Here is a 27,416-nt window from a genome sequence, read left to right on the forward strand (position 1 = left end):
GAATAATTGAACATTTTTGTCACGGATGTTTTCGAATGTTTTCTATTTCGAAATAATATTATAATAATAATTCATCGCGACAATTACTTATATAAATATATTTGATGATATTTGTTTTATTATTTTTTCACCTTTTTTGGATTCACTCAATATATTTGCATTTTAGCAGCACATAACTTATAATTCATTTTCAAAAACATAAACGAGTGTGCTTTCTTAATACCGAAAATTCCGGTATTGATAAATACTGTAATACCGGTTTTGAAATACCAGCATTGCAATCCCAAGTGGTGGAGCCCCTGGTTTCCAGCCTTAAATTGTATGTCTTATACGACCCTAATCAAAATACACAATGGTAATAATACACATTGGGCAACAAACATTTGTTATACATAATTGTTATAAAATGATTAAATTAAATTAAATTAAAATATAATTATAATCGCGAAACCAAGTTTGTGAAACAGTATGTTCACGTAATACAATTTAAGTGAAAACTAAGAAAGTAAATTCAATATATAGGTACTCAATCATTTTATTCCTACCTATCTTAGCGTATACACCCAGCATGCATTCGACTCTGCGACATTTATATCAATATATTTCAATATTTGGAATCCATAATACCAATGACAGTAGTGAAAAAATGAAATTCACCCATAAGCTTCACAAAATATATTCGATATGTATTTTTGTTGTCGTTTTTGCATTTAATATAAATGTTTTTAAAGTTAATATAAACAGTTACTTTAAAAGATTGAGTTTTACAGTTCTTCTAACCGAAATATTTCTAAATTTAACATTCTTTACTGTGGTAGTGAGTTCTATTATCATGTCACTAATATTCAATGTCGATTTGCATGTCAAACTATTTAACACCTTTGATGAAATTAACAAACAACTTTATCTGGATAACGGTTTCTTTAATAAATTTGCAACATATTGTTCTATAATATCCGTTATTTTGCTATCAATATCTGTAACTTTGGTGGTGATAGATGGTTATCTATGGTATGACTCTGGAAACGCTGCCTTATTTATGTATCACTTCTCTCTACTTCTAATGGATGCAGTTATTATACAATATTGTGTAGAAATATTAACGACAGTTTTACAAATACATGTTCTCAATGAACAACTGGCCTATTGTGACAGCGGGGATCAAATTGAGAAACGTATTAACACCGATTTTCAAAATAATGATTTTATCATGAAAAGTTTGTCCAAATCGACCCATATAAAAATGTTTGCATTAAAATATAAAGAGAATTTGACCAATACAGATGACAATATGTTACGTCTGTCGATTATATTTGATAAAATTGCGGATAACATAGTTATTATCAATTCTACAAATGGATTACAGGTAAACTCATTATTAGTGCCTGTGATAATATTTTCATTTCTATTTTATAAAAAAAATGTGTGTGTTATCTCGCTATGCCTACGACATAATATTTTATTCTGCTTTCTATTTTAGATCCTTTCAACAGTCCTGTGCTGTTTTATGTCAACGTTATCAGGATTAAATGGTCTTATTCAAGTAAACATCATACAAAATAGCGACATCAATGGAGAACAAAGAGTGAAGTTACCCATCAATATTACCTAATTGATAAATTTTGCTTTATGTATCTTTGGGAGCATATTCTAAACAATATGTAATCAATGGTATTTGAAGGAATGATGACGTATACGTCATTATGATCCCCTGTATTTTAAGTGCATAGTATTAGAAAATTAATACTATCAACTGACCATACTAGAACTTCGAATTTAAAATTAGAATTTTCTAATTGATTTGAGTTTTGTATACAGAACAGATTAATAAATTGAATTCCGATAAGCTATATCCCAATACACTACATTCTGACGCAATATGTGAGTGTCCTACGAAAATGTTGTGTGTGTTGCATCCAATATTGAATGAGCTTCAGTGCATATAACAATAGCAGTTGTCAGAATGAAATACAAGCGTATACTTCATACGTGTTTAAGTTTGTACCATATTCTTCCACAATCAAGATCGGTTGCCTGTTTCTCCACACCTGTTAGGTATATTAGTTCCCATTACTTCTGAGTTCCCAGGTTTTGTACTATTCCATTGGAGTCATTTTTTTGCGACCCGGGATTCGACTAGGGATAGCTAAAAGACTGAGACGTCTGCTTATAATGTCATGGGTCCCTGGTTCGAATCCTGGGTCTGGCAATAAATGCACATAGTACTATTGTTATTTAATTTGTGTTCGAGTCAGAGAGTGGACCTAATTGGCTTAGTAAGTGGCAAAAATACATTTCTCTATACAAACCTCTACTCTGTGGACGCGCCCATATGATCTTATTGGGATCGGACACAGTAAAAAAAATCCTACGGGGTTTACAAACACTCAAAAATTGTTTTTATATCTAATTCTTTACTTAGTGGGTCGTAAGATTTTACCATCCTTTATTGTATCAAATTACAATATAAACAAGAATTAACTGTATTATATTGTCAGTGTGTATTTGCCATTGGCCAGTGGCAGTTGGCACAGTGCCTAAAGATGCCAAAAGGGGAAACCCTGGTTGCAAAAAATGACTCAAATGGAATTCCACAAATTTAAAATCAATTAGAATTTAATGAGCACATAAAATAGTAGGTAATAGTAATTAGTTTTATTGTAAACGTAGTCGTTTCATTGAGAATAATGCCATATTTTGATACATGAGATATCGTGGTAAATCGTCTTTAGTCGACGTGTACATTATACATTTAATTTATTTATTGCGTAGCAGTATATATTAAAATATTATATTATATTTGGGTAATTGACAAATTTGGTGAAATTGAAACATTTTGCGTTCTGTATTTGCCATAATTTAGATGGCTTAATATAATTAACTCATTTAGTGCTAACACCGCGACTGGCGCGTTTGGAGTAGTTGGCCATTAAATATAATTGACGTGTTATTTAAATGTGGTAATTAAAAGGTTAGCAGTGATTGTGTTAACTTCTTAATAAAGGGCTAAGAAAGGGTATGGCATCGTATTCATTCTTAAAGAGTCTATATATTTTTTAGGTTTAGCTCCCAAAGATCTCACACTTTTATACGGCACGTATCACTCTAACATGGGTCTGCATGTTGGCTGTATCAGTTATAAAGCCATGTATTCACTAAGGGACAAATGGTGAAACATGTCGCGGAACATTTTACTAGTACACACCAGAACTCACGTCAGGTGTCGCAAAAGGGTCGCCCGAGGATGTTGTGTTGGCCAGTGCTGCGTACATATTTATTCAAATGAGTAGTTTATTGAAACGTAAGAGAAAGAAAAGATGGCGGGTGCGGAACTACTTACTACAAAGAGAAAGAAGAGTGGATATTCGAGTGACTCATATTGAGCACCCGTCTACACTCCTCGCCAACATCTGACGCGCGACAGACGCGTGGCTCTATGTTGCGTGCAACGTTGGGGGTCAGTGCGCAACATTGCAGCGTCACGTAGACTCTATGTTGCACATCATGTTGCGGGATTCACCAGCAGACCGTTGATTGCGCCCGTTCATGAAATGTCATTTCGACTCAACTGTCACCGATCTTTTCTTGCGTCATGAGTGAAAAATGGGATTAATTCTATTTTGGCCACTACTTCAGTGATCACTTCAATCGGCCCAAACGATCGGCTGAGAATCTGTCTGTGTGATTTGGCCTTGAAGAATATATTAATGTTCAATTAAAATAATAAATTTGTTCAGTTTTTATTTTCAGATTATTGAAATTATATTCAATATGGTGTTTTGGACTGCACATTTTGTGGGTGTTTTGATAATCATAACAACCGTATCGGAAGCTCTGTTTAGTGAAGCAAATAGAGTTAGAGTTGCTCTCACCAAAATCATGATGAACAAAAACTTAAGTGAGTACTTATTAATATAAAATGTATGTAGTTTACGGTGGAATAGTTGGAGCGTCTGTATATAAAGCCTTATATGGATTTGAATACTGCAACAGAATATTTCACATTTTATAATTGATGAAATTAGATACGAATATTCGATGTGAAATGACTTACAACTAATTTAATCATTAGTTTTAGTAATTTAATCCTACACATATTTCCAAGATACACTGTTATTAATGGAAGATATTTTACGCCCAATGTGGCCGTGCGATTGAAGTGTCGGCCTATAATACACGGGTTCAAATACCGGCTCTGATTTAAAAAAAATCACATGTTGTTTTTCAGTGTGTGTTTGTACACAAAGTATTGACCGAACAGGTTGGTGATAATAAAGTGGCTTACATCCATTTCCCGTAAAAACAAAATTCTGTTAGTAGTTAATGCAACCCCATTCTGTGAAGGCCAATACGATCTTCTTAGGATCTGACATGGAAAAAAAATATTTTTTACCGTAGGTAGGTACCTACACATTGATCATTTCGAATACAACAGATTCTTGACTTGTATCGGAACTAAAGCATTCATATTTCATAAATTTATAATACTTCTATAATTTATTTTAATGCAATTATTAATGACAGACTTTGTCAATTATTGCACACAGGTCATTACATGATTACCATCATTATCAATTAATTGTATATTATACATGGATGATATTGAAACGTCATATCAGACTGCTAAAAATGGCAGTTATGAACAGTTTATAGCCGCTACGTTTCAATGTGCCAATATACAAAATATTGTTATGGCTACAATTATTATTCAAATACACTAAAAAGTAAGAAATCACTAGGTACTTATGTCTTATGGTATGGAGGTATTATTATTGTATTACTTATTTCAGGTTGCCAGGCGAGAAATAGACTATTTCAATTTTACCAGCTGATTGAAAAGAGACCAATTCAACTCTCGGCTTGTAGGCTTTTCAACGTGGATTACGGTCTTTTGGGAGGTTTTTTTGGAGCGATTGCTACATACAACATAATTCTTATTCAGATGAAGGCTTATCACACCTAAGAAGTGACAGTGGCATGTTTTTTTCCTAATATAAAGTGGTGCATGGAGATAACCAGATTGACTCCAGACCATTGGACTTCTTAACCGGACACGGTGGCTTTGCCTCCGAGCTCTGTCAGCTTGGCCTAATAGAATCTCCGACTTGCTTATGTGGCGAATTGCAGGATGCCGATCATAACCCCTGGAGTGTCCCCATATGTCGGTTGAAAGGGAAGAGCTTCTCAAGTCGGTCCGGCCCAGTTGGACCGGTCGGCCATTGCGACTTGGTATCTACGAGAGAAAATTTCTCATCTTTTAAAAGTTTGTGGCATTTTACGACGAGAATGTCTTTTCTCATCGAGAATTGACCGTAATACATTATATCGAAGTAGGAATCACGCACACTTTAGTGCACGCCAATCAAGGTCTTGGGAAGTTGCTCCTGTGACACTTTCAGCACAAATTCGAAGAGTGCCTAACGTTCGTTACGCCATGGTATACGCCTGGGTTGCCCTACTTAGTGTTGTTGAGACCTCTGATGATAAGAAATAAAATAAAAGACTATAAATTTCAACAAACAACGTATCTACTAATTATAACAATAATTTTTCTCCTTCCTATCCAACTATTTTTGAAGAAGACAGTGATGAGACTATTTTATTCTTCTTTTGATCATGTCCGATCCGAATAAGATCATATTATGGACTTCTACAGAGTGGAGGTTTGTATTAACAGATTATTTTTTTACTAAAAATGGATGTTGGCCACTTTGTCCAACCTGCTAGGGTGCATCATACTCGTACTCAAACACAAATTGAAAAACAGTATGCGAATTTGCCAGACCCACGACGCTATAAGCCGACGCTTAAACCGCTCGGCCGTCTGGGCTAAAATTAGGGTTTTTTGTGTAGGTACAAGTTGTAAAGATTTTGTTATATTTTGGGCATTTCATTCCTACTTTTTACATCTTTTTAAGAATTTCGTATAATTTAATAATACTTGTATGACGTATGGATTTTTTGAACTGTTTCGAGGCGCCCGTTCAAATCTTCTGACGAATCGATTATGTCACCCGGAAATATACTATTTGAACATACATAATAATATATTCCACAAATGCAACGTTCCTGCAAGTTGGGAAATGAAATACTGAATGTCCAATATTATTGTTCAAAGGCCATTTACAGTAAAACCTTGATTATCCGAATTGATCGTATGTATAAAGGCAAAGCACATTGGCGTCCGTGTAATTATGTCACGTTCCTAGCGGTGTTTTCTTAAAAGTAACGAGGCATGGAGTAAACATAATTTTAATAATAAAACAGTCAGTTTTAATCCCTAGACGAGGTAGGTAGACGCCTCTACGGCAGGGTACCCCCCACCAAGATTATCTAAGTAAGAGTAGTACAGTGTGTAATCAAATAAATGATAAGACTGGAAAAATAGCCTAGTGAATAATAATATAATATTATGTAAGTGTAAGTAACCTGCTGTAATATTATGTGCCCCATCATGAGAACCAAAAACATTTTCTCGTCGTCGAAAAATGTATCCGTATGCCCTCTTTGTAAATACTGATGTACCTAACCATAATAACAATTAGAACCCGTTTCTAATGTTCAACTGATTTTAAAATAATAATACAATCCTGTATGGGAATATAAAATATAAACCCTTGTTTTCTTTTTTATACCAACTGCAAATAACCATGTGAATTATGTACCTACATATGCCTCCTCAACTCAATAGGTATTGATAATGAAATAATCCAAAGAGTGCTTTTAAACGATTAGTTGTGGTGTCCGATCAGTCTATGTTTCAGTCAAGTTGTTAAACGAAGCGGCCACATGCGGAGACAGAATAGATTTTCCATTAGTTACCTATCATATCCGTTTTGAGAGTTTATATTTAAATTAACGTGTAAATTACTATGTTGCCATATTGTTTTCTAATTTCGATTGAAATATTATTATTTCTTCAAATATAGGTAGGTAGGTACTGCATTATACCAACCAATAGGTAGGTATGTTAAGTTTATAAAGTTATTTAAAAAAATAATACTTATTCATTTTTAGTGGATAAAAAATACGTAAATAAACATCGCCGTTTCCCAACTGAACTGTCAGCTGAAACTGAATAGGTAGGTACTGATCGTCTAAAACAGGGGTAGTCAACCTGGTCCCTACCGCCCACCAGTGGGCACTCCACCTTTCATGGTGGGCGGTAGGGATTTTAGAAATTAGATATGATGAAGAAAGTAAACATGAATTCTATAGTGGTGGAAATGAAAACCAATGGCAAAATAAAAAAAATGCCTGTGTTATATAAAAATATGTGGAAAATGATATTCAGTTTATTGATACCATTCCCTAACTCATATCTTGTGGAATCAGGCTTTAGTGATGTTAATCATATTATGACTAAAGAAAGAAACCGCCTGAATATTTACGAAAGAGGAGACCTTCGTCTGTTCCTCATAAAAATTGAGCCAGATATCCAGTATTTAGTTTCGCAGCATCAGCCTCAGGGATCTCATTATTAATTTAATTAATTAAATGTAATTTCATCAGCCTTCATGCTAATAATATATAAACAAAGTATAAATAAAAAGATAGATTTTAACTACAGTAAGTTGTTTCATAAAGATTTATTCCGCCATACTTAGCTAAAGTCTGACATAAAGTATTTGGTAAGTAATTATTATTAAGTATATGCTTTAACTTGTCTTGCTGTAACTCTGCTTTATAAATTTCATAAAGTAAAGTTACTTCCCTACTTTATTAATTTCCATTACTGTGGAACCGGTGGGCGGTTAGAAAATTTTACTACTAACAGAAATACAAAAGTGGGCGGTAGGTATAAAAAGGTTGACTACCCCTGGTCTAAACTCTAAATACACCGCCGTTCCAAAACGGAAACCTCAACTGAACGGACAACAGAACTGACGACGTCTAAAAGGACCTGATCCTGCCATGTGTGTACCGGTAGGTACGTCATAAGCATGTAAGTAACTAGGTATTATATAAAAATTTAGATAAGTCAATATTGTAATGTAATTGGTTCAAATATTATTTTATAGCAAGCCAATCCATAACGGTTTATTAAATATTTATTAATACAAGAAGGTAGGCATGTGTCGAAATCAATAAAATATTTATGGAGGATTAACAGCCGACTATTGGGCATTATTAGATTACATTATTGATAATCATAATACTGTGGGCCGGTTGGTAATTTTGGGGCGAACTGGGTAAAATGAAAACTACATAAGTATTTTATTTTATGTTATTTATATAGGTAGGTTAGTAAGTGAAATAAATTCAGACTCTTATTTAATTCATGGGTACCAATGTGGGAGGTTTGAATCCCGTCACATTGATTTGTCAATATGTGCTTTCAATCCAGGGTAGGTAGGTATATGAATCATAATATCATGGCCCTCAGATGCTGAAGCGGGCTCCCATGTTAGAAACTTTGGCGGCCCCTGCTTCCTATCGCTAAGATTAAACGCAGTGTGACGCTCTACAGTGGCGTTTTCAAAATGGTATTCAAAGAAAAAGTAGTATTCAGTATATTTTTTACATTTTTTTAATATTTATGAATACACCCATTTATAGTATGGAGTTGTCACATTTTCAAATGTCAATAACTATGGTCGACCCGCCACGCCGTGCCCCCTTTGAGATCTTGCCCCCAGGCTAGAGCCCTTTTACCCCCCATTGAGTACCTGAGACAGCGAATAAACATAGAAATCCAAAGAGGTAGTGGTTTCTGTTTTGAGTACTCTGAAGGTATCCAGGGAGCTGGAGGAGAATTTTTATATGCAAGGGAAAGTCTAGGATATCAAGAGTTTTATAAATATTTATTTAAATAATATGTATTATTTATAATGTACCTACATAATGATTATCATTTAATTTTACACCGTCATTTACTCAAACTTATTTTGTTTTACTTATTTTATTGTTATTACAATTGTGTATCAATATTACACTAATTATCCATGTAATTATCTATGTAATGCAATTTGTTGACATTGCACACAATTAATTTGTATTAAATATTATAATTATTTCATATACATAATTTTGAAAATACTTCTAGTATTTCTCTTCTCTTCCAATAGAAAAAATCTTTTCGAAAAAATGAATCGAACCTGCATCTCTCGGGTATCGCGCCCACGCACATAGTTATGCACAAAATTATGTATGTTCAATAATAATTATAATGTTATATTCTTAAATCTTTTGAATTATTCCTTGAATAAAAAAAAATAGTTATAATTATATTTTGTGTGTATGTCATATTATATTGTACCAAGCAGTACTTGTAGCAAATTATCCATAATGCTCTGTGAATGAAGATTTGCGTGTGACCGATTCAGCCCTGTCACATTAAGTGTATTGGATAATAGTGGTTCTAAATATTGAAAAATGGTAAGAAATATTATCAGGGTTAGCATAATTTTCATTGGGTAGAGATACCCGTAGAGAATATTCTGTCAATTTACAATTTCTAAATTAAACAAATAAGCTGTATATAAGTTACCTTATGTTAGGTTAGGTCCAAAATCAAATAGACTGATCTACTAGCCAGTATCAAAACTAGCAGTGATCTACCGGACTCTCCCATTATTACCCTTCAACGAATAGGTACAAACTAATAATTATATTTGGCTGAAGTCACTAAGGTGTAAAAAATTAGAGAGGAAACGATGTCTTGGTTTAAAGAGCAGAGATCCACACCTCCTCTTTATTCCACTCTTGTCGCAGGCCTTGAGTGGTGCAATATAAATTAAGTGATAGAATGATCCTCGTGGTTAATTTAAAAATAACTTCCACGTAACCTGGTTAAGGAAATAAAAATAGGAATGGTTAAAAGATTCGTCTTCAAAATTTCAATGAAATATTATTTTATTACAACTGAATGTACACATTGAATGACTGTCTCTTCTTCGAGTTGCATACCAGCCCATTTTCATTTGAAGTTTTTATTTAACTCGATTACACCTTGTTCATTTATTCAGCATTATGCCCACCATGCACATCTACCATTCCACACTGTGCTGTAAGTAAGTTTCTGGATCTCTCTTTTACTGAGGGTCCAAGTTTCATATAATTTAATAATATGTCATCACAGGACGTAAGAACTGGTTGAATATTTGCATTTTAGACACAATGGGAGGTCACTTTTGAAGAGCAGCCAAATAAAAACATTCCAACCAACTTTGTTTTGAGAACTCAATTAATTTATCAAATAAACATTCATTTATAATTATTGCAGACATATGTATGTAGTTCTTCACCTGTTTGAGCTTAACGGCATTGATTAGGATCTTTTTCAGATAGCAAAGCAGTTAAACATGATCTTCATTTTTGTTCGGCTGTTAAATAAATAAATTTGTATCATGATGATAAACTTGAAAAATCGATACTTACATACAGAATAACACGAGCCACACTTTTATCATAGCTGTAAGTACGAGTATGTTAATCAAATAATAGATTCTTTCTTCAGGAAATATAATTCCAGAGACATTCTCCTTCTGTTCAATTGAATTGAAGGTTGTGGAATAGAAAAATGGGTACTTCTGTGAAAATGTACAACATCTTAAAACCCTTATATATGTATATTTCAATATATGGAATTCACAACACTAATGATTACAGTTTAAAATTTGTAGTTTCACATAAAATACACAAGGTGTATTCCATTTGTACTTTGATACTAATGACATTCCTGAATATATACGGTTTTTATGTCAATATATACGGTTACTTTACAGCACTTAGTTTTACCGTAGTTATAACTGAAATATTCATCAATATAAGTTTCTATTTTGTGGTGGCCGGGGCCATTGTTATGTCATTGATATTCAACACAGATTTACATATCAAAATATTCACTAAATTTGATGAAGTCAATAAACAACTCTATTTAGATACCGATTTTTATGTAAAATTTACTAAATGCTACGTCAAAACTTTTTTTGTTTGGTTTATTTTCTCATCTGTAATGATAATGACAGACGGTTATATGTGGTATACTAGTGGAAATGCTGCATTATTCCTGAATCATTTTTGTATTCTTTTTATGGATGCAGTAATTCTACAATACTGTATTGAAACGTTAACGACACTGATGCAAATCAAAATTCTTAATGAACAGTTGACATTTGTGGATGAAATTCAAAATCATGAAAATGTGGATTATGGAAATAATGATTTTATCGTGAAACGATTGTGGAATTCAAATCATTTCAAAACATTCGCGTTGAAACACAAAGACGATTGGAGAAACAGAAATGACAACACACTCCGTTTGTCGATTATATTTGATAAAATCGCGGACAACATAGTTCTTATCAATTCTACAAATGGCTTACAGGTAAAAATATATTATTCTAGTTATATTTATAACATTACTTTTAATGTGGCTTTACAAAAAATGGTATGATATGTATTGATAAAAGATGGCGATCCAAATTCAAAGTTAAATGTAGATATAAAGACAAATAGAAAAATGAACTTCTTTATTGCATTGGCTGTATAAATCATGATTGCAAATCACTGCAGTTCTAATATATACCTAGTCCAGACCAACAGACATCTGTCTGTAAACATATAAACATTGTATAAAAATTGTTGACAAACATATAATTTTGAAATGTTGTTTGTTATACGTAAGTAGTTCAATTATTCAATGAAACAAAAGGATGAACTCCTAGATTACGATTGATCGAATGTTTGAAATTCAGTTCAAAGATATTCAGTAGTCTTGTCAATGGCTCTCTCTATCAGGAATTCAAAAAAATCATCATTAAAATACCATAATCAGGGATAGATTCCTCGGTGTGCCATGAAAATTTTATGATATGAATAATGTCATGATGTTAACAGATTGGGAAGCACTACGGCATTATTATGTAATGTTTTTAGATAGTGTTAACAGTTCTAAGCTGTTTTACGTCGGCGTTGTCAGGATTGAATGGACTCATCCAAGTGAAATTTCTACGCTCAAGTGGAGTCATCACGGGTGGTACAGGAGTAAGACACCTTCAGTACACATTTACATTTTTAAAGTAACACACAATCGAATTACAGATAGAATTTTGTGTTTCTAAATTAATTTGTTGAGTTAAATAATAAATACGAATTACAGTAAATTTCGAATTATGGGCATGTTTCAAAGATGCTGAAGAAAACCTTCTTCTATTAAGATGGAGACTTATATTAAAATTAAGCGACGGAGTGCAGTAATAGACAGTAGTAACAGTTAGTTTCTCAACTCCATGTCGCATCCCATCATTGCACACCATATGTACACTGCCATCTCCCGTTAAGTCACGAGCGAGAAGATGCTTCCTGTTCTTGCTCAGTATGGTGGTGTTTGGATCGTCTGTCATATGGACTTGGGAGTGAAAAAATTACACCAGAATTTTGGTCGGAAACAGCGAGATTTTATTACATAAATATCTACCAATGGTTACATTTTTATACAAATTCTTTTCAATTTAATTTTGGCGGAGGGCGAGCTTAACATTACATACTTGTTTGCTGTCAAAATGCTTCTGCGCGCGAGAAAATTGTTACCTGTCAGTCAGTACAAAATGCGGCGTTGTCATTCATATATTTTTTATGGCATTTATACAAACACCCACAGTGGCCGCGCGGTTTAAGCGTTGGACTATCACGCCGTGGGTCTCAGGTTCGAATCCTGGATCTGGCAAGTACACATATTGTTTTTCAATTTGTGTGTGAGTCAGGGTATGGACCTTATAGGTTGAGCAAGTGGCTGACATCCATTTCTCGTAAAAAACAAAATCTGTTAAGACAAACCTCTACTCTGTGGAGGACCATATTATGATCCTATTAGGATCGGATATAGTCGTTTTTTTTTTCATAATCAACCCTTACTATGCGTCGGCTTGATAATGGTTCGAGCCTCTTTAGATCCAAAGAGACATCCCCAAATCGGGGGTGTAACAACACTACAAAGCTTGTGTGGACATCCCATACACATATCACAGCGTGTGGTTACCAACGGTGGCCAATTATAAATGACTTTTTATAATAATTAATGTTGTAAATCCATCCCACTTATTGTCAATACTGTTATAGAATTTGGAAGCCATGGGCGCCATGATATACTGGACTCTACACTTTGTGGGTGTCGTGGTAATTCTGACTACTGTGTCGGAAGCTTTATCTAGTGAAGCAGGCAGAGTGAAAGTCGCCATTACGAAGCTCATGATAGACAAAACATTAAGTAGGTAACATCATTAATTAATATTTATCTATATTATCAATACATAACTGAATGAGTAAGCCCCCCCCAATTGAATAATATTATAAGTTATTTCTATGAGCGAAAGAGGGCTACAAGTCTTCAAAATCGAAAAATGAGTTAAATATGTCAAATAAACCATAATTCATACACAAATGAGAAAAATTATAGGTCAAATCATGCCTCTGAATTACTAAATTCCATACAGAAATATTGGAGTTCCCATACAGAATGGTCCACTGGTTTATGCGCTCCACAGTTCCATGCGCGTAAGGCTGAACGTAGAAAATAAGCATGTACACATGCTGTACATTACTTATTACTATAGCCTGGGCCGATTGTTTTAAATATTTTAATATACTGTGCACACTGCCATCTCTTGAAATCATGGTGAAATATAAGTCTTTATGATATACTTTTAATGTATTTCTACAAAAGACATGGCTTTCAATATATTTGAATTTTAGCATCACACAACTATTAATTCATTTTCAAAAATCGAGTATACCAGTATTGCAATCCCTAACTGTGGCCAAGTTGGTAGTGAGTCAAGTGTTCAATCATGCAACTGGCAAAAAATGTATGCTGTTTTTCAACATGTGTTCGATCCAGTGCAAGGGCCCAATAGGTTGGGCAAATGGCTACCATCTTTCATTTTACTATAAACTATGTATTATGAAATTCTTAGGTCGGCAGGCCCGGGAAGACCTTTTCCAATTCTACCATCTGGTGGAAAAAAGGCCGATGCAACTCTCTGCTTGCCGTCTCTTCAACGTGGACTTCAGCCTTTTGAGAGGTTTCTTTGGGGCCATTGCTACATATAATGTTATTCTAATTCAAATGAAGGCATACACAACCTAAATAAATATTCCAAAGGAATACTGTCACATTGGTCATGAAATGATCTTTTCCACACTTCCACAGTAACTTTGAGAGATATAGGGGCTTTTAATTTTTTATGTCTAGTTGAATATGTTTTGTTTTTTACATAACTTTCATATTTAAATATAAACTTTCAACAAACAAATATCAAAACATCATTTAGATCTTTTCATTGCAATACAATTTAGTAATATTATAAATTATATTAAATTTTTTATGTTTTTTTAGAATTACATATTAATAACCATGTCCTTGCTTTTTCGTACAAGGTGGTTGTTAGTAATTTTTAACAATCACAAACACCCAGGCTTTGAGAAAAACACATAAATATTGTGTCCTCACCGAGTCGAACCCAGAACTCTCGGGTAGAAGGCCAGCGCCTTACGCACTGAACCACAAGAGCCGCCTATATTAAATTTTACTGGCTGTTTTATTAGTCAGCAGCTATTTCGGGTATCACGCCGTAGTCGATAGCCATTATCAAGACTACCAAAATAAATAACTTTTCTACACTTTTTTAAAAAAACCTCAAAGAATGAGACATGATCGTCTCTCTCCCTCACCTTGGGACTATTCAAGAAAAATACATACATACATAATATGTAATTTGGAAACCGTATTCGTTAAAAACAATTATTTAATTTTCAAAACAGTTTCGTTTCTATCCCCTAACGCATGTTTGGCGAACCTATGACACACATATGCTATAGGTGGCATGTGAACGATTTACAATTTTTTTAAGCATATTTCCTGACTCTTCATTTTATATTTCATCTTTCCGTATACTTATATACTTTTTAAGCTGGCAATGTAGCCAACAAATTTTGTTATCATTGGAGGTTATGTTTGTTATTGGTTACAATATTATTATTAGACCCAGCTGACATCCACTGTAGCAAATGTCAGTGAAGACAAGTGCATGCGTTTTATTTAATTTTAACAAGGGGAAAGATAGAATCGCAAGAACTTAATGGTAATTTTTAAACTTTATCAATAGAATTCTTACAACACTCACGTTTTTATTCAAAAATATTTGAGAAATTTTGGCATGTGCACGTAAAGATGGCAGGTTCGCCAGTTCTGCCATAAGGCATTACCATTATAAATAATACAATTAAACACAAATTAGGTACAAGCACATTATCGGCTCTATGTTACGACCGTACACCCTGGATAAACGTCAGATTTCTATATTCAATACTTGAAAGCGTCTAAGCGAGATTTTTTGAGCATAGACAATCATCGGAAAAATTGCTATTATATGGCTTAAGCGCTATTATAAGCGTAGACAATGAGAACAAATATAAAAATCTTTTACAAAGAATAAAATTCAAACATTTTCAATTACCTAATAAAATTCGCCGTTTTCAAAAATCAGTATAGCATATTAGAGTTCGCCAATGCATTTCATAAAATTTAAATAATTATAAAGTAACCTTTGACACAAAGACACTCGTGCTTAAACCTTCGTCTAAAAACGCTCTGAAAAGGTAGGTAAGTATGCGAAAAAAAGGAACATTTTTCAAAATAACGTTATAGATAACAATATTTTTTGTATAAAATGCCATAACTAAACGATATTGTTATTATTTCAGATAATTTCGACTCAAATTTAATCAATAAAATAAGAAATACGAGTGAAAATGGCTTGAATTGTTCTTATTACGAGGGTGGGTCAATAATACCTTAGAAAAAAGCATTAAAACAGTTTTTATTTTTGTATTTTTTTTTTATTTCTCAACATAATCTCCTTGGAGCTCAATACACTTGGTTAGACGTTTCTCAATTTTTTTTAAACCGTCAGAAAAATAAGTTTTCGGAAGGTCCTCAAAATAAGCATTTGTCCGATCGATGACTTCTTCATTTGAAAAAAAAACGTTGTCCACTTAGCCATTTTTTTAAGTTTGGGAAAAGGAAAAAGTCACTGGGGGCTAAATCTGGCGAATACGGTGGGTGGTCGACCAATTTGAACTTCAATTCTTCAATTTTAGCCATTGATCGTAAACATGTGTGAACACGGGCATTGTCCTGATGAAAGAGGTTTTTTTTCCTGTTTAAATGAGGCCGTTTTTCTTCAATTTTGTTTTTTAGCTGGTCCAATAAAGATGCATAATAATCCCCTGTTATTGTTTTTCCTTTTTCCAAATAGTCAACGAAAATAATTCCACGTGCATCCCAAAATACAGTAGCCATAACCTTACCAGCTGATTTTACGGTTTTCGCCTTCTTTGGACATGGTTCGCCTTTCGCAATCCACTGCTTTGACTGTTCTTTCGTCTCGGGAGTATAGTGGTGTATCCATGTTTCATCTACAGTCACAAAGCGACGAAAAAATTCATCCCGATTGCGTTGCATGAGCGACAACAGGGCTTTAGAGGCCACCACCCTATTGCGTTTATTGTCGACTGTGAGCAAACGCGGCACCCATCTCGCAGAAATTTTTTTCATGCCCAATTTGTCATGTAAAATAGAAATGACACTACCTTTTGAGATCCCTGTAACCTCAATTATCTCACTCAACTTTAATCTTCGGTCACTTAACACCATATCGTGGATTTTATTGATCATTTCTGGTGTAGTCACCTCTACAGGACGTCCTGAGCGTGGTTCATCCTTTGTTGATGTACGACCACATTTAAATTCATTTAACCAGTTATAAATAGTTGCAAGTGAAGGAGCAGATATGCCGTGAACTAAATACAACTCATTTTTTATTTCCTTTGCTGTTAACCCTTTTATATTAAGATGTTTAATAACAGCTCTAAACTCAATTTTCTCCATTTTTTGTAAACAAGCAAATTTTTTTTTTAAATGTACGAGAAACACACAACAACCCGACCAATCTGATTGAAACTTCGCAGCATACTGAATCGGTAGTGCCGCTGCATGAAAACAAACCGCTTACAGTACTAGTCGCGCCACCTGTTGGCTTTTCTAAGGACTTATTGACCCACCCTCGTAACTCTTTGATTAGTGATTGTTTTTATAAGATAATAATATTTATCCATAGTCAGTATTCCGTATTTAATTTGCATTCATTTAATTAAATGTATAATAAATAAAACAGGCTCCAGTTTATGATATTTAACATTTCGCTTCCACAAACAAATGGCCCGGTCAAATAGCCTCGATAAAACGGCTCACACTGATTGAAATTAAACGTCACTGGTTTTCATTAAAATGCCACTTTTCCTACTTAAAACTTACCTTTCGGCATAATATACATATCATAAATATGCATGAAGCGTGTTATCTTTCATATTAAATATTATACCAAACTAACCTCGTATTTTTTTTTAATCTTATTTTCTCGGTTATGCGTTAATACGGAATACTGACTATGGATATAAATATTACAATCTTATAAGAACAATCACTAATCAAAGAGTAAATAAAAGCCATTAAAGAAATTATAACAATGTCGTTTAGTTAACACGGCTCAATTTTATGTATAAAATATTATTATCTATAACGTTATTTTGAAAAATGTTCCTTATTTTCGCATACCTACTTATCTATTTAGACCGTTTTTATGTTAAGGTAAGGCTCGCACAAACCAACGCGAATATTCACCAAGTACCCTGTCAAAATATCCCGAAAAAAGCACCCGCTATCGGTACGGAAGGTCCGGTCAAAAGAGTCTCAAAAAAGCCAATGCCGCTGTAATGCTCCCTACTTACCTGTTGTTAATGAACAAACGTAACATTTATTCACGCAGGGGATCAAAAGATACAATGAAGCCATCAATTTGTCATATATTTGGCTATTTTTTGAGACTCTTTTGACCGGACCTTCCATATCGATGCGGGTGCTTTTTTCGGGTTATTTTGACGTGGTAAATGCGAATCGATGGCAGTGTCGGAGAAAATAATTGTATCAATGATAATATAAAATTATTGATATATTATTTGAATGCTCGATACCGAAACGTCAAACAATCGCAGCGCCGCATATTGAACTTTGTAAGATAATAACTTAATTCCCTTCGGAAATCTGAAAATCGCGTGCTCTTCCCGTAAGCCAATACGAGCTTGATTGGCGAATAATTCGCTTTGGTGTGTGCACGAATGTTTTAGGTTACTTTATAATTATTTAAATTTTATGAAATGCATTGGCGAACTCTATTATGCTATACTGATTTTTGAAAACGGCGAATTTTGTTAATTTAAAATGTTTTAATTTTATACTTACATTGTAAATGAATTTTATATTTTTACTTATTGTCTACGCTTATAATAGCGTTTTCGCCATATAATAGCGGTTTTTTCGATGATTGTCTATGCTCAAAAAATCTCGCTTAGATGCTTTCAAGTATTGAATAAAAAAATTTGACGTTTATCTAGGGTGTACGGTCGTAACATAGAGCCACATTATCAAATTGGACCCACTTGACAATAATATTTATATTGAATTTCATGCTATATTTAATAAAGCGTCGATAATAAAATAAGATTTTCATTATTATCTGATTATTGTTTTTGAATAATTCTTTGTTAATTTCAAGCTGTTCTAGTAAATTCACCTCGAGTCCCTCATTATAAAAATGTAGACACTCCGGTGATGGGTCAACCCTCACGTTGTGTGAATTTTTAAAAGATCTGTCATTTATACATTAGTTTAGTTAGATTAGTTATATAAAGTTAGTTCACCATCGATGCCATATTCCATACGTACGGGGTACATAGCATATAATATGAGGTGTCTAATAACAAAAACAGATCTACGATGAATGTTCACTATTCAATAGGAGTTCACAAGTTGGTTTTAATGTTAGTTTTTTTATTCTTTGATATTTTACTTACAAATTGGCATATTTCTATTATCTGATTAACCCCCATTTACAATACATCGAAAAATAAAATCAGATGTGTCAACATCTATTTACATCACATAAAAAAATCAGTTTCTATAAATCGTATTTCATGTGATATTGGGGCGTTTTAGAAGTTATAGCTACAGTATAATATTGCACATAGAATAGGTATATATTATTTTTGTTAGATTACGGCCAAGTGTGGACTTATCGGGTTTTGCTATTATACGGCTCATATATATAATACAAATGTGGGGGGGGGGGGGGTATTGAGCAGTTTTTTTATGAGAATTTGTTGTAAATATTTATCATCCAATGTTTATCCAGGCAATACTGCATTACTCAATAATAATAAAATAAAAAGATGTATAAAATTAAAACAAAGACAATATTATGTGCGTACATGGTACAAGTTGTATTTAAATTAAATCATGACAAAATAATTACAAATGCATAGTATTCGATAATATGGGTATTTATAGAAGAAATAGTCTCTATTTATTAATCAAATTGATAATCTGAGCATTACAAATGTCATCATAACTGAATCTGTATATTATTGTAAGAAAATATTTTAACATGTAATAAATTATTGGGTTTTATACCATTATGTTGGCTTAAACCATTTTGGGACATTTGGGTCTTTTGGTCGTGGTGGATCTCGGGCACCCGGGTTGATTTTGGGTTTTGACAATTCGCTCGACGAATTTTTACTTTCATTTTGATTTCTTGCAGTGAAAGGCTTGGTTAATTTTCTAAGTCCTCTGAAATATTGGAAGACAATGAATGTATTATTAAAAAAAACTTGAAATTGGGTGACATCATTAATCATTCTAACCCAGTGGCGCACAACCTATTTGACAGAGAGGCCGCAGTGGGTGCAAGTGTTGAAAAATAATGATATATTATACCACACTAGACATACATTCTAATTATTTTTAATTTATAGTTACATATCAGATACCGATTCTGGGCCGCGGGTTGTGCATTACTGTTCCAACCTAACCAATAATAACTTGAATATATAGTGTTTAAAATTAAGAAATCTAGGTACTTATGTATATAGGGGTCAGTAGGTAAAATTTTTTGTTGGCACTTGAAAGTACAGTAAAACCCCGTTAATTCGAAATCGAAAAAAAATATGAAATACAAAATTTATGGCAAAAACATAGTAAAACTTGAAAAAAAAAGTTCTTTTCTTCTACCAATTTTGCAGAATTGTTCGTAATCGCTATAAATAGATTTTATGAATTTTCGCAAAAATTTCAATTCACAGCGAATTTCGAATTAATTACTGTATGTAACTGCAAATAAATTGTTGCAAAAATCATCATCATTTACTTCTTCATTCATTTAGCTCAAATAGAATCAGTTTAGAACATCACCTGATTTGTGAAGCGGAGTATAGGGCAGCTTCCGGGGAAGTAAGTTTTGAAAGAATCTCATCCTTGAGGTATTGCTTGGCTGGTGAGGTTTCCATTTCTCTATCCTCTGTCTGTGGACCGAAATGAATAAGGACGCATGGAACACAATTGGCATCCACTAAGCTCATTTCCGGATTTAAAATTTGTTTTGGCGGTGTTACATCTGAAAATTTATATATAAATATTTTAATCAAGATAAAGCTTTAATGAATTATTGAATTGATAAATATGTAAGTAACAACAGTTTTAAATATGCATAATAGCAGGAATATTTATTCAAACCCACATAAGTCGAAAAGTTCATCCGGAGTTTCTAAATAATTTTTGACAAAGTCCTTCACAGTCTGGATGTCATCTAAAGGTTTGAAATCTCCTTGAAGGACAATCCTATCGGGAAAGAGTATTCTCAAAACAACCTTCTTGTAATCATGCAATTGCTTGATAATCTGAAAAAACAAGGAGAAGCTCAATTTGAATTATTCTGCAATACAAAATTAAAATGATTTTCACTGCAATATTATATGCCTCTAGGGGTGGATTGGTAGGTCAATAGATACAAAATTAAAATATACATAATTATACTTATGAGACCGAACGAATGATGAACATATGAAGCGTCTAAAAGCAAAAACCGATATGTCCAATATGCAATGTTAGTAGTAAATGACGTTTTTGTGTTTTACTATTAAATTATTAGTTTTAACGATAATTTAGTTTTTCCATCATATTGTATTTCCAATTAAGAACAATATGCATATTTTTATTAGAGAGTAAACCGATAATTGCAATAAATATAAGCGAAATAAAATTGGGAGATACCGGCATTTGCATGTAACTATTGAAAATTGGGAGATACCGGCATTTGCATGTAACTATTGAACTTGTCGGTTTCTGCGTGTCATTTCTGTGACATGCTACTGCAGGGTGGTTAGGAAATATATATTGAAAATTTAATTATGTTATACATATTATTGAGACTATAAATAATTTCTTTTCCACGAATCTTTGCTTATTTTCTGCTTTCTAGATTGTACTCCATTAGTCGATTTTGATATATTTTGGACTAAGTCAGACATTATTAATTGTAATAATACAGCAAGTTATCAAAGTTATCAACACTAACAACTGTCACTCTGAGAATAATTAAAATTAGCGACCGATGCTATTTTGTAATTTTTATGCACTCTCTGATTGGCGTGTTTAAATTCGCGTGAAATCATCCAGGATTTGAATATTCAATGCACGGGACTTATCGGATTCTGCATCTCATTAGAGTTTAAACATTTTTTTTCGTATGCTTTTGCCAGGTTTTGCCAGTTATAAATATCATTACATACTGTGTGAAATCATTTATAGATCATGTACGTATTTTTTGTACGATTTTGACAAAATGTGGACTTATCGGGATTTGCTTTTAGACGCTTTATATTGTCGAATATTGAACGGCTCGACGGGCAATAAATAATTATTGTATAATATGGTGTGTGATAAGTACATATCTATACATGCATTATTCATGATTTGCAAAGGGGCTCATCAATCTACAACGATTTCTGCCAGTGTACTGCTGGGCCAATCCGCCATGCTTCTAATTTATGTAACATTGTTAAAAGTTAAAATAACACATAACAACAAGACATAGTCGGAGTGGTGCCAAGCGAAAGTGATGCGATATTGTTAATGTAAGTACAGTAGACATTAACAACCATAAAAAAATCACATTAGCCCTGCCTAATTCCTGCGCACTAGAATAAATCGTATCTGCACATCGTCTGGATTGAACTTATTGTTCCAATAGTGGAACAATTGGTATGATAAAATAAAATAATATGAAAGATGATTACCCTTTTGTCTTCCTCCAAGCTTCTCAGAGCGGCAGTCTGCAATGGAATGTTCTCGAGTTCAGCGCGTTTTTGACTAAGTTCAACAAATAATTTCTTCACTTCCGGAACAGACAGATCGTAGAAATCGTCAGGTAAATCGTCGTATGAAAAATGAGATGCCAAATTTTGACTAAACACCAACGCATTTCTCTCACCCAACTGTGAAGAAAATAACATAGTAATAACAACTAGTGGATAAAATAACGAGTGCGTGCGCTGAGCGCATAAGACAGAAGCGACACTATTTTCCATTTTGATAGTGCTTTCTGCACAACCTCTGTTTTGTGTATACCGAGTAACGCCTTGCAGACTCCTTGCGAATTCCACACCGCATTCTGTGGTCTCTGCCATTGAGAATTGATGATATCAGAGTCTCAAAGGTTTATACACATCTATTAGACCAATAAAATATAAACAGTCATCAAATCAAACACAAAATGCACTACTTGCATATAAAAGAGAAACATTACTTACAATTATAATATCTTCTTCAAAATTATATTCTTTAGATTCCTCAATAGTTTCTGTTGGTGTTGGACTTGATATTGCATCGGTTTCCATGGCAACATCTCCTGTGGAATTCGTATTAGGTACACCTTGCACAACTTCAATTTGGTCAACCTTCTCGTTCGGTTTACTTGAAACATCATTCGTATCTTTCGATGTATCTGGTATACTTTTCATCTCCTCAGTGTTTGCAGTTGTTTCAGGAATGATCGGAACCGGTTGCGTGTCTATTGGTTGAATCACAGATTTATTAGCAGCAACTGTGATTGGTATATCATCTATGTCTTTTAATTTAGACAGAATAGGTGCGGATACATTGGCCTGTCTAAAATATTAATTCAAATTTAACAATTTTACAAAGTAGAAAACATAAGACATTGAATATCTGTCCCAAATGGTTGGTAGCTACATAAAACCAACCAAAAATGATACGTTAATAAGTACAATTGCTGACAAAAATCATGTGCTACGTCTTAACACCTACGATGGCCGTGCGGCTTAAGCGTCAGCCTATAGCATTGTGGGTCCCAGGTTCAAATCTTGGGTCTGGCAAGTACACATATTGTTTTTCAATTTGTGTATGAGTCAGAGTATGGACCTAATAGGATGAGCAAGTGGCTGGCTCATATAAATGTAATGTATACAAATCGAAAACTTCTTAAAAATACATAAATTAACACATACTGGTGAAAAACCATTTATATAAATGGAATAATTGTTCTTTTACATATGTTACACCGAATGTGCGAAATTAACTATTACATGAAATGGGCAAAATTTTGGCTAATTCATGTAATAGTCAAGCCTGTTGCCTTATTCATGAATTAGGTAAATTTTCTGCTGAGTACATGAATTCGCCAGGGTATGGAATTCTTGAACTGTCAACATGACAGAAGAAAAAGTAAATTTAATAAGGATGGTTTTATTAGTTATAATTGGACATAATATAATATTATTATTATTAGGTTAGGTTAGGTTTTGTAATTCTGAATTAAATTATTCAACTGAATGTCCATTTTGAGGTTAGCTATCAAGTGTCAACAAACTATCACAAACATTCAATCGACCATTGCACGTTTGATAACCAAGCACGAATCAAATCGCGAAAATACTTTTCAATAAAATTCTTCCGTTATCATATTATAGTTATTGATTGGTATATTTTTATATTATAATCAATGACATTTGACACATTTGTTTAGTTTGATTAGTTGCAAAAAACACCACCGGAGTGCGATCATCTATTTTGACCATAGATAATATATTATGTACATTTTGATCAATGCATGAGCATTTGATACATTTAGTTTAGTTGCAATAAATACCACCGTAGCGCTACTATCTAATTTGTCCAATACATGAACTAGCCAGAAAAATTACTGCCGAATTCACGCACTCTTCAGATATTTTGACTAATTCATGAATAAGGCAACGGGCTTGCATTTTTCATGATTTAGGCAAAATTTTGCCCATTTCATTTATATTCAATTTCGCACATTCGGCGTAACACATACATAAAGCCACATTACTTCAAATACATGAGTGATTATAAAATATGAAAAATCTGAGGTTAGATCTGTATTATTGTTAATCCATTATGAACAATCTACCACCACCTGGCCTTTAAGCGGCAGCGCTCTTTGGGAATCACTGTTTAATAAAAATGGGTTTTTTACTTAATTTCTATTTGTAATCTAGTTATCGTTGGGTACCTAGATTGCTCACATCTTCTTATTCTAATATGTGCGTTTCGATCAAGGCCTTTGGCCCAAAAGCTAACACATCCTCGTAAATAATTTATTATGATACCTTCAACCTGTAGAGGTCTATATGCTCTGTCTTGGAGCAGATGGCAATCTATCCCTATCACTCAAAAACTTATATTTGTTACGATAAATATCATGGTGTAGCAAATAAAATAAGGAAACAAACTGGATCAACACAAAATGTTATATACTAACGTTTTTAATTGTTCAGGAGTTCTGTGAACCAATCTAAGAATAGCTCTTCCTCCGGTGAGTCCCAAACTTTTAAGCGTTGTCGCCTTTAGGTTTTCGATACTAAAAACTTCTCTCCGCATGTAGATGACTACGGGATTGGACTCAGGATCGCACTCCGTGGGCGCAAGTTCGGTTAAAATGGCCAACAGATCTGTTGAAGGACTGAATGTTCCCATGACACGGCTGCCTAATCATTATAATTAAAAAATAAAAAACTTTAGTCCTTACTATTTTAACAGATATAGGAGACAAATAAGTTTTCATCTAGCAAACTGTACTAACAGTGGTCCATGAAATGAATTTTGTACGTAACAAATGATTTCGGTGCTAGGGATTGAAGGAGTATAAGTGACAAAGGCATAAGTAAAAAAATTAGCAATGAGCAGTTTTCACATTACCACATACTTTTATATGTATAAAGAGTTATTCGCATTCTAACCTTGGATCACACTCCAGAAATTTCTTTGTAAAAAATGTTATTATTTTCATAGCAAGTTATCTAATTTGATAAACTATTTTTTTTTATTGAATGAATAATTCACAATATTGGAAAATGTAGCGTTCTCTATTTAAACATACATAATAAGAATTTTTTTTTAAAAAAAAGACAACGCAACAGGACTTGAACCCATCACGAAACGAAACAGCAAAAGTATCAATAAGTAGATAATAATTATCATGATATGGTAGTGAGATATCCAGGGTTCCAGGGGCTAGCTCAGGTGTCGATCGAACCCCGGATTCACAAAAAAAATTAAACGATTGGAATAGAAATAAAGCAGGGTCTTTCGTGCTCGTGACGTGTCTTATATTTTTTTAATTTTTAGTTTTACAAATTATATTTGGGCTTTTACAGTTGTAGTCGTCAGGTCCGTACGGTTTGAAAACCAGACGCTCACTAACTTTTCTTCTCGGGGTTCCCTTTTTTTGAAATCACTCCGAGCCCACGCCGACTTACCAAAAGCCCCCGTGATTACCCAAATCTGATCGGATGATCTTTGGATTCGGCGAATCACGAGCCTGACCCTGGCGCCGGCGCGCGAAGATTTTACCGTTGCGCAATGCGCAGCAAAATTTACAACATTTGAATTCTACATTTTTTTATATTATATTTAGTCTTAAAATTATCTCTTTCATCCATTATCATTTATACTTAAAAATTTATCTTAATTACACCTCCGCCCAGTAAGTGATTTTCACGCACCGGACGAAGGCCTTTACTCATGAATAAAATATTAACGTAGTTGAGCAGGGAACCAGATCAGGTGTTTTATTCAATTGTTTATAGAGATCAGGGTAGCGGTTCGGCCAGTTTTTTTATTTAATATTTACAGAAACCAACAAAAGCCTGTTGATAACAGGTATGTATCAGTAGGTATAAGAAACAAGACAATTATTGCTTTTATTTCTTAGATATTTTGATGCAAAACTTTTGTATTTTGTTTGCTGTGGGTTATAAAATAACCTCCGAAGATTGACTAAATAAACAAATTTACTTAATATATGTTTAAAAAATACTCAACATTCACATAAACATAAATTTTTCGAAAGAATCATATTTTATTTTATTCATATGCTATTTGTTTTGAAAATAAGTGTCATGAAACATCGTGATTTTTTATGTTTCATTTCGTTCTCCTCTTAAAAGTTAAGAATTTAAGCATTTTCCTATACTTTACAATTACAGATATGCTAGGATATAAATTGCATTGAGAGAAGCGAATCAGTTTTCCTCAAGTGAATGTGCATCCATGTAATGAATTAGCTGCACAACCAATTTTAGGTAGAAAAATGATCATACTTTCAGTAACTACTTACATGGATTTTGAGCAAACAGTTGAGAAATAACTTTTAAACATAGGAACATTTACCATTTTCAAGTTGTAAGCCGATGACCACCTCTGATTCTTTTCTCGTCTGTTTGGCGGAAGACATTTCGAGGAATGCATTATTAGGCAGTCCGGAGAAGCGTAGAATGGTGGACGCGTCTATCACTCGATTGTGGTGGGTTAAGTCATATTCCTCAGGGTTAAAGTCATGCTTTGTACAAGTTTGCTCCAGAATCTATTGAAAAAAAATATTTTATAAACTCTGTAGGTAGTGATGTCATCATAAGCCTATACGCCTGAACAGGACAAGTTTTCCATGACCTAGATTCCTATTCAATGATGGATATTTCTGCCATAAGCAAGCAACTGGGGGACGGTGAAAAATTAAGAATGGGGAAGTAATATTGTCAAATATAGGCATAGGCATCTTTCATATGAATACAAATTGCTTGTTTTTTCATAATCGCAGTAAATCAATTACAGTGGGCCATTATTGTTTTGATCATTATTATCAGTAACCCAATACAGTTTTTATGACAGCATTAACCGCTTGTTATGTATTTCATAAGCATTTCATGCAGTGACTTGACATTATTGCAATGAGTACCTACTACATTTTAGGTTATGAAATATTATTAACCTGCAAAATGGTGGTGTTTGGATTACATTTAACAGTGTTCCGTCTACCATTTGGAGTTAGGACGACTACCGATATTTGAGAAGCCATATTTTTCGTAACCCAGGGCTCCTTTATACGTCAAACAGCGTCAACAGAAAAGTCCGTCTTTCGGAAAACCGGGTAACCATAGACAATAATATCTCTGCAGAATAATAATATACATGAAGTAGG

General features: G+C 33.5%; 1 protein-coding gene across 1 annotated transcript; it reads right to left on the minus strand.

Annotated features, from left to right (window-relative positions):
* Positions 1-19,314: 19,314 nt before the first annotated feature.
* LOC147063378 (tether containing UBX domain for GLUT4) lies at positions 19,315-27,373 on the minus strand. Its single transcript, XM_085960063.1, has 8 exons — positions 27,207-27,373; positions 26,609-26,801; positions 24,699-24,924; positions 22,705-23,062; positions 22,192-22,389; positions 20,634-20,793; positions 20,309-20,510; positions 19,315-19,687 (listed from the first exon to the last, which is right to left on the minus strand). The coding sequence occupies exons 1-8, from the start codon at positions 27,291-27,293 to the stop codon at positions 19,531-19,533; spliced, it is 1,581 nt and encodes a 526-aa protein (XP_085816189.1). The 5' UTR covers positions 27,294-27,373; the 3' UTR covers positions 19,315-19,530.
* Positions 27,374-27,416: the final 43 nt, after the last annotated feature.

The sequence above is a fragment of the Rhyacophila brunnea genome, unplaced genomic scaffold, assembly GCF_057557595.1.
Source record: "Rhyacophila brunnea isolate RB1 unplaced genomic scaffold, BYU_Rbru_1.0 scaffold_9, whole genome shotgun sequence".
In the NCBI taxonomy this organism is placed as follows: Eukaryota; Metazoa; Arthropoda; class Insecta; order Trichoptera; family Rhyacophilidae; genus Rhyacophila; species Rhyacophila brunnea.